Source organism: Loxodonta africana, chromosome 21, assembly GCF_030014295.1.
Source record: "Loxodonta africana isolate mLoxAfr1 chromosome 21, mLoxAfr1.hap2, whole genome shotgun sequence".
Taxonomy (NCBI): Eukaryota; Metazoa; Chordata; class Mammalia; order Proboscidea; family Elephantidae; genus Loxodonta; species Loxodonta africana.
The window spans coordinates 30652163-30670412 of record NC_087362.1 but is presented as its reverse complement, the minus strand read 5'-3'; the positions used below and the strand labels follow the sequence as shown (position 1 = coordinate 30670412).

The 18250-nt window shown below is 43.2% G+C and overlaps 2 protein-coding genes across 7 annotated transcripts in view; one reads left to right on the top strand and one right to left on the bottom strand.

Annotated features, from left to right (window-relative positions):
* Positions 1–18250, bottom strand: part of CA5A (carbonic anhydrase 5A) — a 49115-nt gene that overhangs the window by 29055 nt on the left and 1810 nt on the right. Inside the window, exon 2 of the mRNA XM_003418066.4 lies at positions 707–5961. Within this exon, the coding sequence (XP_003418114.2) occupies positions 707–863 (157 nt within the window). The 5' untranslated portion in view covers positions 864–5961. The remainder of the gene's footprint in view (positions 1–706; positions 5962–18250) is intronic.
* Positions 18024–18250, top strand: part of BANP (BTG3 associated nuclear protein) — a 99052-nt gene continuing 98825 nt past the window's right edge. For all 6 annotated transcript variants that reach the window (XM_003418065.4, XM_010597810.3, XM_003418063.4 and 3 more), the window contains exon 1: positions 18024–18137. The gene's annotated coding sequence lies outside the window, so the exon portion shown is untranslated. The remainder of the gene's footprint in view (positions 18138–18250) is intronic.

The following is an 18250-nucleotide window of genomic DNA, read 5'->3' as shown; positions in this document are numbered from 1 at the left end:
GGGTTCCATTCCCGGCCAATGCACCTCTTACCCCCAGCCACCACCCATCTGTCAGTGGAGGCTTGCGTATTGCTAGGAGGCTCGCGTATTGCTATGATACAGCAGAGCTCCCAGACTAAGAGTAGAAAGAAAGGTCTGTGATCTACTTTTGAAAATCAGCCCGTGAGAACACTGTGGATCACAAGGGTCTAATCTGCAACTGATCATGGAGATGGTGCAGGATTGGGCAGCATTTTGTTTCATTGTGCAGAGAAAGGAGGGACTTGTCCAAGGTCACAGACCGTTAACGACATAGCCCGATGAGGCTGGGATGTGGCAGTCCCTTGGTAGAGCTGGTTGGGTGATCTGTTTATCAAATAAATGTCGGCTAAAAATGTTCTTCGCTGGTTTCGGAGCTATAATCGCTAGTTCACATAGCTTGTTCTGATGTGACTGGCCTTTAATAATAGGTGGTCTTGGCAGGGTACTTACTAGGTTCCTGGTTCTGAACTTCTCTCTGCCTGACACCCCGTTATACTGAGGACAAATGACCTGCCTTAGGTCACCAAACAAATATGAGACAGAGTTGAAATCTGAACCCCAGCCATCTGGCTCGGGGACATGTCTCTCATTTTGAAAGACACCGTACAGTTAGACAAACATCACCGCACTGCCATTCCACACCTAAACACAAATTGTGTCTGGGGAACTTCAAGGATCTACTTACAGGCATTATTCCCGTTCCTCTGTGCACAGGAATGCTGAGAGCAGGGTCGTTCCGGCCTCATTGGATGACTTCGGAGGGTCCCCCACAACCACTTGACCAAATATGAGAAACTCCAGGACTCCGGATTTCTCCTCCCCAACATGGTGGTCTTTAGCATCTTGGGTCTGTTTGTGCCCCTCTGGAAACCAGTTCCCCCGCAGATCCCAATAAAATAAGGGTGGTCTTTTCCTGGTACCTGTTCTCACTTTGATCATGGCAACTTTTTGTAGAAAGTCACCCAAACCCCAGAGCCTAATAGTTAAATTTCAACCTATCCCTGTCCCAACGTCTTTGATGACGTCAGTTTGGCACAGGGGTGGGCGGATTGGGGCAAGTGCCCTTTGTGGTGGCTGGGCCACTCAGGTCACTGTGCTTTTATCTGGTCAACAGTGGAGTCTGGGCACCAGGGAGTTAGCAAAACTTGATGGAGAGAAGGCTGCACTTACGAGGGGGACCTTGAGAGGTAAATAGATTCGAGAGCAAAGTCCATGTTACTGGTGTGATCCTCTAGTTTGGAGTCTCAGGACTCTCCTGCCTCAGACAACTCAAGGTCAAACACAGAGCTGTGTTGTGTGTATCACAGGGGAATGGCAGGGTCTAAAATACAGAGGTGGGAATTAGCCAACACTCTGAGTCTCTGGGTGGTGTGAATGGTTAACATGCTCAGCTGCTAACCAAAAGGTTGGAGGTTTGAGTCCACCTAGAGGTGCCTCCAAAGACAGGCCTGGTGATCTACTTCTAAAAAGTCAGTCACTGAAAACCTAGAGCACAGTTTTGCTCTGACACACATGGAGTTGCTGTGAGTTGGAATCAACTCAATGGCAACTGGTCCTGCTGGGGTAGATGCAGCAGGTGAGCAGGTGACCTCAGTGTGCTGCTGTTGTTAGCTGCTGTCACATTGGCTCTGACTAATGGAGACCTTATGTATAACAGAACAAAACATTGCCTCGTCCTGCACCATCGTTATGATCGTTGGTATGTTTGAGCCCATTACTTTGGCTATTGTGTCAATCCATTTTATTGAGGATTTCCCTCGTTTTTACTGACCTTCTGCTTTACCAAGCAGGATGTCTTTCTCCAGTGACTGGTTTTTCCTGAGGACATGTCCAAAGTAAGCAGGCTGAGGTCTCACCATCCTCGCTTCTAAGTAGCATTCCAGTTTTAATTCTTCTAAGACAGATTTGTTTGTTCTTTGGGCAGTCGATGGTATATTCACTATTCTTCCCCAACACTACTGTTTGAATACATCAATTCTTCTTCAGTCTTCATTTTTCATTGTCCAGCTTTTGCATGGATATGAGGCAATTGAAAAGACCCTGCCACGGGTTAGGTGCCCCTTAGTCATCTAAGTGACATCTTTACTTTTTAGAACTTTAAAGAGGTCTCTGGCAGATTTGCCCAACGCAATACCTCTCTCTGTCTGGGGCTCCTGAAAAAGCAGCAAGTTCCCGCTTTTTGCACAATAGATTCTATTTTTAGTAGTTGATTCTGCTCGAAATGGGGTGTCCTGGTTGGCTTAGGATACTCCCAGTTTATGATAATTGCCTTGGCATAAATATTAATAGTGCCCCCCTCACGCCCCGAAGTGTCCAAATTTGGACAATAAATTATATGGGTCACCCTATCTATGTGACTTGTAATATTTGCAGATGTCAGGTCACACAAAACCATGTGGTGGTTTACTCTGCCAGACGCCTGCTACCTGTGGAACGGAGACTACAGGGGTTGAGGAGCAAAAGTTTGTCCTTTTTTTGTTTGTTTAAACTTATAATCTCCGTGGAAGAATATCATAACATACCATAGAATCCTAGTGCCCTAGATCTAGAAAATCCCAGAGAACAGGGTTTGAAACTGGAGTCAACTGCTGGGCTTCTAAGTACCCAAGAGCCTTGTAGAAATCAGACGCACAGTTTGGTCTGTAGCTTTCATCAGCTTTCCTGAAGGGTCCATGAATTTGGTTACCTTGGTTGCAAGCAACAAAAATCAACCCTGGAATATGCGTGTGCATATATGTGTACATGTGAGTGTGTGCGTGTACATGACTGTGTTTATAAAAAAAAATTTTTTATATGTGTGTATATGCTTGTGTGTAGGTGTGTGCACATTGACTTAGAAAATAATATTGGTAACATTATTTCCTGTCCTTGTGCATAGAGACTCACAAGGACACATCAACTGGGCCCTGAGATAAAGACAATAGATGGGACAGTCTTAGAAAGTATCTTTTAGGGAAGAAGAATATCTTTTAGGGAACTTTTCACACAAAGCCAATCAAACAGAACACAAAAGACTTTCCATTCTTATCTTTTTCTATTAGCATTTAGTGAATAGAAATTTGTCGGACCAATGAAGACCCTCCTGACTGTCGGTTACTGAAATCTGTACCAATGATTGTTAAGAAACGCAATTCAAAACGTAAGACCATGGTTTCTGGCCAATCTGTGAAAAGGTGAAGCTTTCAATGATTCTACCCATTTTTGTAGTGTTTATACTGATGATTCCTGTAGCCTTCCAGACATTAGCTCTGCCAGCACGCTTGTTCACTTTCCACTTTTGTCTTTTTGAATATATGCCAAATAAAACTTTCTTTTTGCTTTACTAAACTTTGTGATGTTTTTCCCCCTGCAACAATATATATGCTTTCTTTTCTTCCCATAGGGTCATTGTACAAATACGCCCATCCTTGGATAGCTTGATTGATTCACTTGTTCAACAATTGCTCTTTGCCTCAGCTTTCTCATCTATATAGTGGGGAAAATAATAACACTTTGTAGAGTTGTCGGGGTTTAATGCCTTGATACAAATAAAGCACTTACAATGGTACAACTTCAGTTACTACGTGCCAAGTGCCTGTACCTGGGCCTGGTTATGAGTGAGAAGCAGGCTCTGGCCTTGTTGAGCTTTCAACCGACCCTTCACAGGCTCCCCTTGCTCTTAGGGGGATGTCATCGCTCATCCTTGTGGGTCCGGGGTCCCCTTGTCTTGCCTGTCCTCACTGTGGCCACATGGCAGGGATATGCTTTACTTAGAAATTGTTAAATGTCTCTTTAAATTAGAAGGCATGAGATCAAGAAATTGCTTCTTTCTGCTTAACAAACATTCTTCACATTTAAGCCTGACTCAAACATCTTTTCAATTTACATTTTCTAAAACGCATTGTGTGTACCCCAGACAGCTCTCTGAGGTGCAGGAAGAAAAGATTGCGTTTCTTATTTGTATTTTCTACCTCACCCTTTTTAATTTCTGTTTCCCATATATGTTTCCAAGAGCACACAATACATTAGTACAGAATTCACGTATATAATTTGCACATAAACACGCATTCATTGGAGGTGCACACTCAGACGTGCTTTACTGAATCGAGTGAGTGGTCAGAGAAGTTTGGAGCTGGCTATTCATTCATCCCACAAGAGCGTCTCGAATTTCCCCACATTGCTCTTTTCAGATAGGGCTTTATTCTCAGATGATGGACGCTGAGATTCATTCCCAAATGCAAAGGAATCCTATCAAAGCGTAAAGGTCCCCAAATGATACATACAATGTCCGTAAAGAAATTCCATACACACTGAAAAAGCAAATAGGAACAACTTGCAATGGACAAAATCTTAAAAACACCTGGAAGTTTCCATGAGCTTGGTCCACAGTAACATCTTTTGTTTCCCCACTGGGTTTTTTATTGCATGGTTTTGGCATGAGCTTTTATTGATCTTTATATATTCGAAAACCTCTTTCCTCCACCTGCAGTGAAGCCGAGAGGAGGCTTCCTAGTGGAAAGGTCACCTTTATGGAAGCGGTAGCCTCAACAGCCCTATTGTGGTGCTAATCACCAGGCGGATGGGGAGCCTGGATTCATCATACTGGGTCTCCAGCTGGAATGTCAGGAAATGGAAACCAGTGAGTCAAGGCAGCCCAGGAGCCCAGGAGAAACATCTCCTCCTCACTTAAACACACTCAGCCTCTCCTTCTGGAAAGTGAAACCAACAACTGCTAAGAGGAAAGAACTACCAAGTGGAACATCAACGTTGACATGCATGTTCACGCACGCACAAGCGGCTCCTTTTGTTCCCCTTAGAGCCCTGGGAGACATGTTGGGGACAAATACTATTGATGCCTGCCCAACATCCAGTCCTTTTCCTCTGGTAACGTCACCTGAATTTTCTCTGGGAAGTTAATCTTTCCCCCTTGGCAGTCCATGAGGCTCAGACTGGGCAGACACCACTCCCTGACATAGCTCAGGCTTGGCCAATCAGAGTGAAAGTCGTTGGCAGGTAATCTGAGCTGGCCAACGAGTATTAGTCCTGGAAGTTTGGCTGAAATTATAGAGAAAGAGGCACTCTCTGTTGAGATCATAACACTGATAAAATATTTGCTGTTTACAGTTGCTGGGAGCCCTGTGGTAAGAGCCTGTCCAAGAATGGAGCTAACACAGAAAGAAAACAACAACAAACAAAAAACAAAAACCAAGCCCAGAGAGGGGATAGGTGATAGGTAGGTAGATAAAGATAGATAGACAGAATTTGACATTGCTTGGACTTTGGTTTTTTTGTGTGTGTGGACTATATAATTCCAATATCCTGAAGTCCACTCCCAAACCTTTCAGTTATATGAATTAATGAATTCCTTTTAAATCCTTAATTAAGCTAGTTTCTTTGTTTTTTCTCAGAGTCCTAACTGGGTGACATTCTAGTCTCCATTCTAAGAATGAAGGTGTTACTGGCACCTCGACGCCTTTAACTGAAGAAGGTCCTTGCCTCTCGTTGGTCAAGAATGACCAGGTAAGGCACAGAAATTTTTCCACATGAGCGAAGCTTTATTAATGGGGCTTGGAAGAAGAGGAGACAAGGAGGGCTTAGGTGATGCTTATGCCCGTCTCTCCGAACAAAGAACCTGCATGGGTTTTTAATGGTTTTTGAGTGGGAATGGATTTATGTTTATTTATGAGTATAGGTGGAGTTTTCCTGGAAGTGGGCCGTCTGGGCTGGGATATGTTAACTATGGTGCACGTGCAGGAGCTTTCTAAGACGGGCTTTAAGATGGCTCCTGTCCCGGAGGCTTCTGGGATTCATTGCAGGACTTATCATGGGGTGTCACACCTGCTTGGTCCCTCCCGTGGTGCTGGTTCGATTCCTGTGGCAGCTACTTGCATCAGGCAGAAGTCATCCATCAGTCATCTTGCAGATGTCTGCACATGCTCCAGGGACAAGATCAGGTCAGTTCTGAAAAACATCCACAGCGTTCTATTTGTCAAGCAGACTCAGAGGCCAGATTCAAGGAAAAGGGTCATAAATCCCTGCTTCTCAATGGGAGGAGTGTTAAATTTGGGGGCAGAGATGGAGTTATGCTGCAGCTGCAAGCCCGGGAATGCCTGGGACTACCAGAAGCTGGAAAAGACAAGGAAGAGTCCTCCCCTAGACCCTTTGGAGAGAGCACAGCCCCCCAATGTCCTGAATTCAGAGTTCTGGCCTCCAGAACTGTGAGAAAATACATTTCTGTTCTTAGAAGCCACCAGTCTGTGTTATTTAGTTATGGCAGCTCTGAGACCCTCATATACCAGGGAACGTGCTTCTATCTATCCAGTGTCACAAGTCTGCAGACCCAGGCAGCATCTGGAGGCCCCCTCTCCCAACCTCTGCTCCTAGTACTGGATTCATTGTCAAGTCCTGTTGATTTTACCCCTCAGAATCTGTTGAATTTGTCCACTTCTCTCTATCACAGTCTTCTCGTCCAAGCTCCTTTCACCTCTCCCTGGCCCCTGCCACAATGTTCTCAACTACTCTCCCGACATCCATGCAGGCCCCACGCCTAATTCATTTTCCAACGCTCTAGCCAGAGTGGCTTTCAAAATGCAAATCTGATCACATCCATTCTTGCCCCAAATCTTGTAATGTCTTCCCATTGTTTCAGGATCAAAACAAATCTCCTCTTGGCCACCTGTGTGGCCTGCGTTCTAACTAACTTTCCAGCTACTTCTCACAACTTTCCTCCCTGAAGCTCTACACTGCCATAGCTGTGTGATCCTAGGTGCATTCCGTAATCTCTCTGAACTTCACGTTCTTCACAGAAAAAAAAAAAAAAAAACAGAAGGTAGGGATTATAATAAAATGTAACTGGTTCAACACATCATAACTGTAATGATCATTTCCTGAGTCACACCCCTGCTAAACACTTTACAAACCCCACTTCCCTGGATCCTCCCAACATCCCTATGAGCTGTGCTCTAAACGCTAGTTGCAAGAGGAAAAGCCTGAGGCAAAGCCTCACCTATTTGGCAAAGAAAAGCTGGGAATCCCGCCCTGGTTGGGCCAAATCCAAGTTCCTTCTCATAAGTCCATGCTGTAGGCTCCTGGGCTTTTCCTGAGCAACTTAGAGCTTTATAAATAACTCCCATTTCTCTATCTTAGTGACATCTTCAGGAAGAGGAACCTTCTGGAGAATTCCAGGGTTTACTTGATGTGGGCATTGTGTGATTTTGATGAAGGAGTCCTTGAAGATCTTTGCAAACACCCAGTGCACATGTATCCAAGATGTCCCCCATTCCTGTTGCCACACAGGCCCAAGTGCACCTCCTCTTCCTCTTATAAAGCCCCCACTAATGTGACTTTGGTGCTCTGGTGGCGCAGTGGTTAAGAACTTGGCTGCTAACCAAAAGATCAGCAGTTCGAATCCACCAGCTGCTCCTTGGAAACACTATCTACTCTGTCCTATAGGGTTGCTATGCATCAGAATCAACTCAACAGCAACAGGTTTGGTTTGGCTTTTAATGTGACTTTAGTCTAATTAACCACAGGAAATTGGATTGTATTCTTGCATTAACTGACTGGCAAGGGGAGGGCTTCTCCTGTGGTAAGTGAAACCTCATGGTAGATGGCTGTCTTTGCTGATTGCTAACTACTTAATTTCTTTTTTCACCATGGTTAATCAACTAGATGTTGAAAACATCTCTATGTTTGCTTCTTGGGCAGCAAAGTAAAAATAAATAAATCTAAAAAAATCAAAAACAAAAAAGAGAAGTCAATGACTTCAGCACAATTATAGTTATAATTTTGATTGGCTTAACTCCTGATCAAGACTTATTCAACAGTAGCTTGGAACTCTTCAGTAAAGTCTTAGTCTACTGGATGGTTAAAAATGTATTCACCCCACACTATACACAAAAACGAATTCAAAATGAATTGACATAAATGTGCAAACTAAAACCATACAATTCTTAAAGAAAAAGCAGGGCCAACGTGTTAGGCCTAGCTTTTAACAATGGGTTATCTGATGTAATAACAAAAGCACAAACAGCAAAAGATAAATAAGTAGGACCTCATAAAAATTAAAAACATTTATTCATTGAAAGACTTTACCAAAAAAGTTAAAAGACAAGCTACCAACTGGGAGAATACCTTTGGAAACCATGTATCCGACAAGAATCCAATAACCGAAATAGATATAAAAAATTAACAACTTAACAACAAAAACACAACACAATCATAAAATGGGCAAAGGAGTTGAATAGATGTTTCACCAAAGAAGACATTTGAATGGCCAACAAACACATCAAAAGATACTCAGTATCTTTAGTCATCAGAGAGATGCAAATTAAAACCAAAATGAGATACCATTTCACTTCCACTAGGATGGCTAAGATTAAAAAAAAAACAGAAAATAAAAAATGTTGGTGAGGATGAGAGGAAAATGAACCCTTGCCCACTGCTGGTGGGAATGCAAAATGGTATAGCCATGTGGAAAACAGTGTGGCGATTCCTCAAAAAACTAAAAATAAAACTACCATAAAAAACCAAAGACCAAGCCCAGTGCCGTTGAGTCGATTCCGACTCATAGCAACCCTATAGGACAGAGTAGAACTGCCCCATAGAGTTTCCAAGGAGCGCCTGGCGGATTCGAACTTCTGACCCTTTGGTTAGCGGCATTAGCACTTAGCCACTACGCCACCAGGGTTTCCAAAAAAACTACCGTATGACCCAGCAATTCCATTCCTAGGTACATAACCAAAAGACTTGAAAACAGAGACCCAGAGACTTATATACCAACGTTCATTGCAGCACTATTCACAACTGCCAAAAGGTGGAAACGGATGAATGGATAAACGAAATGTGGTACATACACAGAATGAAATACTACTCAGCCAGTAGGAGAAATGAAGTTTTGATACATGCTACACAATATGGATGCAACTGGAAGACATTCTGTTGAGCGAAATAAGTCAATCACGAAGGACAAATATTGTATGACTTTGCTTGTATAAAAAGACAAGAAAAGGCAAACGTATAGAGAACTAGGTTTATTAGTGGTCTCATGGGTTGAATTATGTTCCCCCAAAAATGTGTGTATCAGTTTGGATGGGCCGTGATTCCCAGTATTGCCGTGATTTTCCTGTATGTTGTAAATCCTGACTCTACGATGTTAATGAGGGGGGTTGGCCGGCAGTTGTGTTAGTGAGGCAGGACTCGATATTGTGTCTTGAGGCAATCTCTTTTGAGATATAAAAGATAGAAGCCAGCAGAGAGACAGAGGGACCTCATACCACCAAGAAGGCAGTACTGGCAGCAGAGCGAGTGCTTTGGACCCTGGGTCCTTGCAAGGAGAAACTCCTAGTCCGGGGGAACATTGATGAGAAGGCTGACAGAGAAAGAAAGCCTTCCCCTGGAGCTGATGCCCTGAATCTGGACTTTAAGCCTACTATTACTGTGAGGAAATAAACTTTTTTGTTAAAGCAATCCACTTGTGGTATTTCTGGTATAGCAGCACTAGAGACTAGGGGAAACCCTGGCAGCATAGTGGTTAAGAGCTATGGCTGCTAACCATAAAGGTCAGCAGTTCGGATCCACCAGGCACTCCTTGGAAACCACATGGGGCAGTTCTATTCTGTCTCTATAAGTCGGAATCAACTCGACGGCAACGGGTTTGGTTTTTCGTTTTAGATGACTCAGACAAGTGGTTACCAGGGGCAGGAGGAGGAAAGGGGGAGGGGTTAATGGTGATGGGAATATCACATTGATTAAGGCTAGGGTTGCACAGCTGATTATTGAAATTGCTGACAATAAGTTGTACACCTATAAAAAGTTGAATTGACAAAAGTTGTGTGATAGATATATTTATAACAATGACAAAAGAAAAATAAAAAGGAGTAGCTGCCAAAGCCGATTATGTACAACCAAAAACCTCGTGGGATTTGGTTTCTTGGTTTAGAGGTTTAGGATCATTGTTATATGTGACTTCCCAGTTAATTGGGCTAATAACATGTTTAGTGCTTCTGTCCTACCTCCTAGTTTATTGGGTAGTGCCTAGGCTCTTAAAAGCTTGCAAGTGGCCATCCAAGGCCCAATTGGTCTTTATTTGCCTGGAGCAACAGAGGAAGAAAGAGCATCACAAACAGAAGGAGGATATGGAAGGTGTGGCTAATTGCCTCCATGAACACTTGCCTCCTTTGCCATGAGACCAGAAGAACTGGATGGTGCACGGCTACCATTACTGAACATTTTCATCAAAGAGCCTATAGAGGGATCCTGATCAAAAGGGGGAAAATGAAGAACAGCATGCCAAATTTTCATGAACTCCAGACTTTCTGGAGCCAGGGAGGCTGGATGAACCCCTGAAACTAACACCCTGAGATAATCTTTAAATCTTAAACCAAAAATACCCCCTGAAGTCTTTTTAAAACCAAACAATGGGAGCTTAACTAGTAAAAAAAAGTCTACCTTGGGCATCATGCTCTTTTAAGAACTATGTATACAGGATCAAATTGACAACAGCAACTCATTGATAGGAACCTTTTTAGGGACAGTGAATTTATGTTGATGAGGGAGGAACAACTCCAAAAAGGAAGGTGAGAATGGCTGCAACAACTCAAAGAATGTAATCAAAGTCACTAAATGGTACATATAGAAACTATTGAATTGGTGTATATTTTGCTGTGGCACAGTGGTTAAGAGCTTGACTGCTAACTACTAAAAGGTCAACAGCTTGAATTCACCAACTGCTCCTTGGAAACCCTATGGGGCAGTTCTACTCGCTATTAGTTGGAATTGACTCGATGGCAATGGCCTTGCTGTATATATTCTCAGTAACAACAACAAAAATGTATTCACCCTTTGCCCACCCACTCACTAACTCGCTTATTTATGCCTGCGTACAACACAGAACCAAGCGCTGTGCTTCACTCTGGGATGAAAGAGTAGGTAAACTCACGCTTGAAAGGATGCTGTTGAAAAGGACTGTGCGATATTTTGCAATAATATGAAAAAATACCATCTTCAAGTTTATGTGCTTCTTAGGTCCATGTTAAGAATTCTCACATTGCTTATATTACTTACTTTAAGAATGTAAAAGCTGGCCATGTTTGAGGTGGAGATGTGGGTGGGAAGCACATCTCTCCAGAATGTTTTTGCCCTCACTCTTCTCACTGGTGGCGCAGTGGTTAAGAGCTTGGCTGCGAACCAAAAAGTCAGCAGGTGGAATCCATCAGCTGCTCTTTGGCGACGCTGTGGGGTAGTTCTGCTCTGGCTTATACGGCTGCCATGTTGAGTCAGAATTGACTCGATGGCAATGACTTTGGTTTTGATTCTTCTCACTGAATTTTTGTGACTTGCGTCTGCAACCCTGTCCCCCAGTGTGAGTTGGTTCTAGACTGTGTTCTAACCAAGTTTTGGATTTCAAACTCTGCTTTTACCTCCTTCCAGCCACATGACCTTACTGAGCAGTTTTTCTCATCTCTTTGGACCTTTTCCTCATCTCTAAATAGGAGGACCTCATTTTAATATCTAAATCTCTTTCACTACCTTTTCCAGTGCTTGTTACCCGATTAGGGTCTGTGCCCTGGAGCAGTTGAGCCAATGAAACATACTCCAAGTCAGAAAGAGTGAGAAAGTTTACTAAGGAGATGTGTACATCACCGGGGACCCGACAGCAACACAGCATGTCTCTAAACCCTCTCTATAGAGTCCCAAAGAGCAATTTTACGTTAGAACTTATATAGAATCTTACAAGGGTTAGAAGTGTCTTTGTAGTCACTTGGCGGGAGGTATGCTCAATAGGAGTTATTCACTACAGGACAGTGACAAAAGATACCTGTCAGACATCTCTTTATTAGGCTAAAGATGTACATATCAGATACCTGGGCTCTAATTTTCCTTTGGGGGTTGTAAGCCACAGGTAGTCAGACATAACTAAAGGTTATTTGCACCAGTTTAAAACAAAGAACAAAGCCATTAAAATTAGGTCAAAACAAAGTCATTAACAGAGGTATATGAGGGAGGGGGCAGGCAGAGGAAGGAGAAAAACTTATAGGTTCATCAGGGAGTTAGTTATGCCAAGCTCTCAGTTGCCCGCTTTGAAAAAGGAGAAAACATGCTGAGGACTGTTAGGGTCACATGCGGACCTTCTGTGGTTCTTCTTTGCAATTTATTGAAGGGACTTTTGCTGTAAAGTAATCCAGCGACCAGCTTCGGTAGAACCCCAGAATGCTAATTTTGGAAGAAACTGTAACTCATTCAGTAAGGTTGCTCAAGGTCGCACAGCTGGCTATGGCCCTGAATCATGTTTTTATTGCCAGCAAAAGGGAAGTCAGCAGGAAACTCAAGGTAAGGTATTTTCTTTTCCAAATTTACATAGATCTACTGTTGTGTGTTTGGAGTAGCAAAGTAGCTTTTGTTTATTGTTAAAAACTCTGGAAATAGAGACGGCTATAAAGGAGCAAATGAGAAGCAGTGGTAATACCAGCACACAGAAAGAACCATGATTCACATTTCTGGGAGTTGTCTATAGTTTTACTTTTTTCTTGTGAGTACCCACAAACGCACATTTATGTGACATAAAGTACAATATATCCTTATTGTTACCCGATCAGGGTCCGTGCCCTGGAGCAGTTGAGCCAATGAAACGTACTCCAAGTCAGAAAGAGTGAGAGAGCTTACTAAGAGGATGTATACATCAAAGGGGACCCGATAGCAACACAGGCTGTCTCTATGGAGTCCCAAAGAGCAATTTTACATCAGAGCTTATATAGAATTTTACAAGGGTCACAAGTGTCTTCCTAGCCCACAGATGGTATGGCCAGAGGAGTTATTCATTACAACATAGTGATAAAAGACTCTTTATCAGACTAAAGAGATACATGCTGGACATCTCTTTATCAGGCTAAAGATATACATGTCAGACATCTGGGCTCTGATTTTCCTGTGGGGGGGGGGTTGTAAGTCACAGGTGGTCCGACAGAACAAAACAAAGTTACTTGCATCAGATTAGAACAAGAACAAAGTCATTAACATTAGGTCAAAACAAAGTCATTAACAAACTTACATGAAGGAGGAGGCAGGCAGAGGAAGGAGAAAAACAGGTTCATCATGGCCTTAGTTACCTCAAGCTCTCAGTTGCCCATTTTGAAATGGAGAAAACGTGTTGGGGAGTATTAGGCTTACATTATTAATATTATTTATAATATATTACATATAAACATGTATTAAATATAAACATGTACGAAATATGTTATATATTGCTGTTGTTAGGTGTCCTCAGGTTGGTTCTGACTCATAATGACCCTATGTACAACAGAACAAAACATTGCCCAGTCCTGTGCCATCCTTACAATCCTTGCTGTGTTTGAGCCCATTGTTGCAGCCACTGTATCAATCCATCCCATTGAGAAATAGATTACATAATATCACAAAATGGAGGATAAATACATCATTACATAACTGCCAAGCCACTGAGAATTATTGCCCAGCCAAGCTGACACATAACCTTAACCATCACAGCAACGTTATTCACAATCTGTTATGATTCACACTGCTGAATGCCTTTGCGTGGTCAATAAAACACCAGTTCACATCTTTCTGGTATTCTCTGCCTTCAGCCAAGATCCATCTGGTATTGACAATGATATTCCTTGTTCCAGGTCCTCTTCTGAATCCTGCTTGAATTTCTGGTAGTTCTCTGTCGATGTACTGCTGCAACCATTTTTGAATTATTTTCAGGAAAATATTACTTGCATGTGATGTTAATCGTTGTTGTTGTTGGGTGCCGTTGAGTTGGTTCTCACTCATAGCGACCCTATGCACAACAGAACGAAACACTGCACCATCCTTACAATTGTTGTTATGCTTCGGCTCATTGTTGCAGCCACTGTGTCAATCCACCTTGTCGAGGGTCTTCCTCTTTTCCGCTGACCCTGTACTCTGCCAAGCATGATGTCCTTCTCCAGGGACTAATCCCTCCTGACAACATGTCCAAAGTATGTAAGACGCGGTCTCGCCATCCTTGCCTCTAAGGAGCATTCTGGTTGTACTTCTTCTAAGACAGATTTGTTTGTTCTTTTGGCAATCCATGGTATATTCAATATTCTTTGCCAACACCACAATTCAAAGGCGTCAACTCTTCTTCGGTCTTCCTTATTCATTGTCCAGGTTTCACATGCATATGATGTGATTGAAAATACCATGGCTTGGGTCAGGCGCACCTTAGTCTTCAGGGTGACATCTTTGCTCTTCAACACTTTAAAGAGGTCCTTTGCAGCAGATTTACCCAATGCAATGCATCTTTTGATTTCTTGACTGCTGCTTCCATGACCGTTGATTGTAGATCCAAGTAAAATGAAATCCTTGACAACTTCAATCTTTTCTCTGTTTATTATGATGTTGCTCATTGGTCCAGTTGTGAGGATTTTTGTTTCCTTTATGTTGAGGTGCAATCCATACTGAAGGCTGTGGTCTTTGATCTTCATTAGTAAGTGCTTCAAGTCCTCTTCACTTTCAGCAAGCAAGGTTGTGTCGTCTGCATAGTGCAGGTTGTTAATAAGTCTTCCTCCAATCCTGATGCCCCATTCTTCTTCATATAGTCCAGCTTCTCATATTATCTGCTCAGCATACAGATTAAATAGGTATGGTGAAAGAATACAACCCTGACACACACCTTTCCTGACTTTAAACCAATCAATATCCCCTTGTTCTGTCTGAACAACTGCCTCTTGATCTATGCAAAGGTTCCTCATGAGCACAATTAAGTGTTCTGGAATTCCCATTCTTCGCGATGTTATCCATAACTTGTTATGATCCACACAGTCGAATGCCTTTGCATAGTCAATAAAACACAGGTAAACATCCTTCTGGTATTCTCTGCTTTCAGCCAGGATCCATCTGACATCAACAATGATATCCCTGGTTCCACGTCCTCTTCTGAAACTGGCCTGAATTTCTGGCAGTTCCCTGTCAATATACTGCTGCAGCCTTTTTTGAATGATCTTCAGCAAAATTTTGCTTTCATGTGATATTAATGATATTGTTCTATAATTTCCACATTCGTTTGGATCACCTTTCTTGGGAATAGGCATAAATATGGATCTCTTCCAGTCAGTTGGCCAGGAAGCTGTCTTCCATATTTCTTGGCATAGATGAGTGAGCACCGCCAGTGCTGCATCTGTTTGTTGAAACATCTCAATTGATATTCCATCAATTCCTGGAGACTTGTTTTTTGCCAATGCCTTCAGAGCAGCTTTGACTTCTTCCTTCAGTACCATTGGCTCCTGATCATAAGCCACCTCTTGAAGTGGTTGAACATTGACTAATTCTTTTTGGTATAATGACTCTGTGTATTCCTTCCATCTTCTTTTGATGCTTCCTACATCATTTAATATTTTCCCCATGGAATCCTTCACTATTGCAACTCGAGGCTTGAATTTTTTCTTCAGTTCTTTCAGATTGAGAAACCCTGAGTGTGTTCTTCCCTTTTGGAATTCCATCTCCAGCTCTTTGCACATGTCATTACAATACTTTACTTCGTCTTCTTGAGCTGCCTTTTGAAATCTTCTGTTCAGTTCTTTTACTTCAGCAATTCTTCCTTTTGCTTTAGCTGCTCAACGTTCGAGAGCAAGTTTCATAGTCTCCTCTGACATCCATCTTGGTCTTTTCTTTCTTTCCTGTCTTTTCAATGACCTCTTGCTTTCTTCATGGATGATGTCCTTGATGTCATTCCACAACTCATCTGGTCTTCAGCCACTAGCATTTAATGCGTCAAATCAATTCTTCAGATGGTCTCTAAATTCAGGTGGGATATACTCAAGGTCATGTTTTGGCTCTCGTGGACTTGCTCTGATTTTCTTCAGTTGCAGCTTGAACTTGCATATGAACAATTGATGGTCTGTTCCACAGTCGGCCCCTGGCCTTGTTCTGACTGATAATATTGAGGTTTTCCATTGTCTCTTTCCACAGATGTAGTCAATTTGATTTCTGTGTGTTCCATCTGGCGAGGTCCATGTGTATAGTTGCCGTTTATGTTGGTGAAAGAAAGAATTTGCAATAAAGAAGTCGTTGGTCTTGCAAAATTCTATCATTCGATCTCCGGCATTGTTTCTATCACCAAGGCCGTATTTTCCAACTACTGATCCTTCTTCTTTATTTCCAACTTTCACATTCCAATCGCCAGTAATTGTCAATGCATCTTGATTTCACGTTCGATCAATTTCAGACTGTAGCAGCTGATAAAAATCTTCTATTTCTTCATCTTTGGCCCTAGTGGTTGGTGCATAAATATGAATGATAGTCGTATTAACTGGTCTTCCTTGTAGGTGTATGGATATTATCCTATCACTGGCAGCATTGTATTTCAGGATACATCTTGAAACCTTCTTTTTGACAATGAATGCAACACCATTCCTTTTCGAGTTGTCATTCCCAGCATAGTAGAGTGTATGATTGTCTGATTCAAAATGGCCAATACGAGTCCATTTCAGCTCACTAATGCCTAGGATATCAATGTTTATGCATTCCATTTCATTTTTGATGATTTCCAATTTTCCTAGATTCATACTTCGTACATTCCAGGTTCCAATTATTAATGGACATTGACAGCTGTTTCTTCTCATTTTGAGTCATGCCACATCAGCAAGTGAAGGTCCTGAAAGCTTTACTCCATCCATGTCATTAAGGTCGACTCTACCTTGAGGAGGCAGCTCTTCCCCAGTCATCTTTTGAGTGCCTTCCAACCTGGGGGGCTCATCTTCTGGCACTATATCAGACAACGTCCCACTGCTATTCATAAGGTTTTCACTGGCCAATTCTTTTAGAATTAGTTCTCCATGTCCTTCTTCCTAGTCTGTCTTAGCCTGGAAGCTCTGCTGAAACCTTTCTAGCATGAGTGACCCTGGTGGTATTTGAAATACCGGTGGCATAGCTTCCAGCATCACAGCATCATGCAAGCCACCACAGTACAACAAACTGACAGATGAGTGGTGGATGTTATAGGAATCCCTGGGTGGTGCAAACGTTTAATATGCATGGCTGCTAAGTGAAAGTTTGGAGGTTCAAGTCTACTCAGAGGTGCCTGGCTTTCTAAAAGTCTGCTTCCAAAAAAATCAGCCATTAAAAACCCTGTGGAAACCTTTAAACCTTATTCCAAATCCATCCCCTGAAGTCATCTTTAAACCAAACAATAGTTTAGCTTAATTTAGTTAATGATGTCTGTCTTGAGCATTATGCTCTTTTAAATTATTTCTACGTGATCAAATTGACAACAGCAACTAGAAAGGTTAGATGAGAAACTTAGGGGGCATTGAGTTTACATTAATGGTGCTGGAATAATTTGGAAAAGGATTGTGAGAATGGTTGCACAACTTGAAGAATGTAATCAACATGAGTGAAAGTACATGTAGAAATTGTTGATTTATGTTTTGTTGTGTATATTTTCACCAAAAAAACAGCATGTGCACTCAATATTGTCTGGACAGGCACGATGGCACCTTGAACACTATCTATTTGTTGGAAAAATTCCACCCAATGATTCAGGAATATCAGAGGAAAAAGGTCAGCACGAGGCCGGATCCGGAGGGGTGCTTAATGAACTACAAGTCCCAGCAGGCGAGGGAGCGGGTACGGGACGGGGCGCCCAGAGTACGGAGAGACTACAACTACCAGCAGGCAAGGTCCAGACGGTGAGACTACAAAACCCAGAATGCACTGCCTGCGGCGTGCGCAGGGAGCCTCGGGATGTGTAGTCCCCCGGAGGACTAATGCCCATTTACTGGCTCTCAAACGGAAGGCAAACTCCTCAAACGTTCCGCTGAAGCGCCCATCACGGGGCAGCAGAGAGAACGAGGGCGTGAAGAAGAAATAAAAAGCCCAGAAACCACAACCGGGGCGTGGGAGAAAAACGCCCGCGTACGCTCACTCGCGGCCCGAGCCGGCGATTGGGCACGCGGGGGCACTCGCAGGCTAGGCCTCGCCCCCGGGCCCCGCCCCCCGCCTCCTGCGCACCCCGTACGGCTGCGCAGAGCGCGCAGGGCCGCGGACCGAGGGGAGGGCCGCGCAGCGCTTGCGCAGAGCGGCGGCTTCTCTCGCGAGGACGGACGCCATTATCACATCTCCCCGACAAACACCACGAGAATTCCGCAGCCCACACGGTAATTGCAGCTCCCGCAGCCGGTCGCGTCTCCGCCTCCCCCCTTCCCGCGGGGCGAGAGCGAGAGCGAGATCTCCCTCCCGCCCCGCCCGCCGCCGCCGCGGCCCGCGGCCT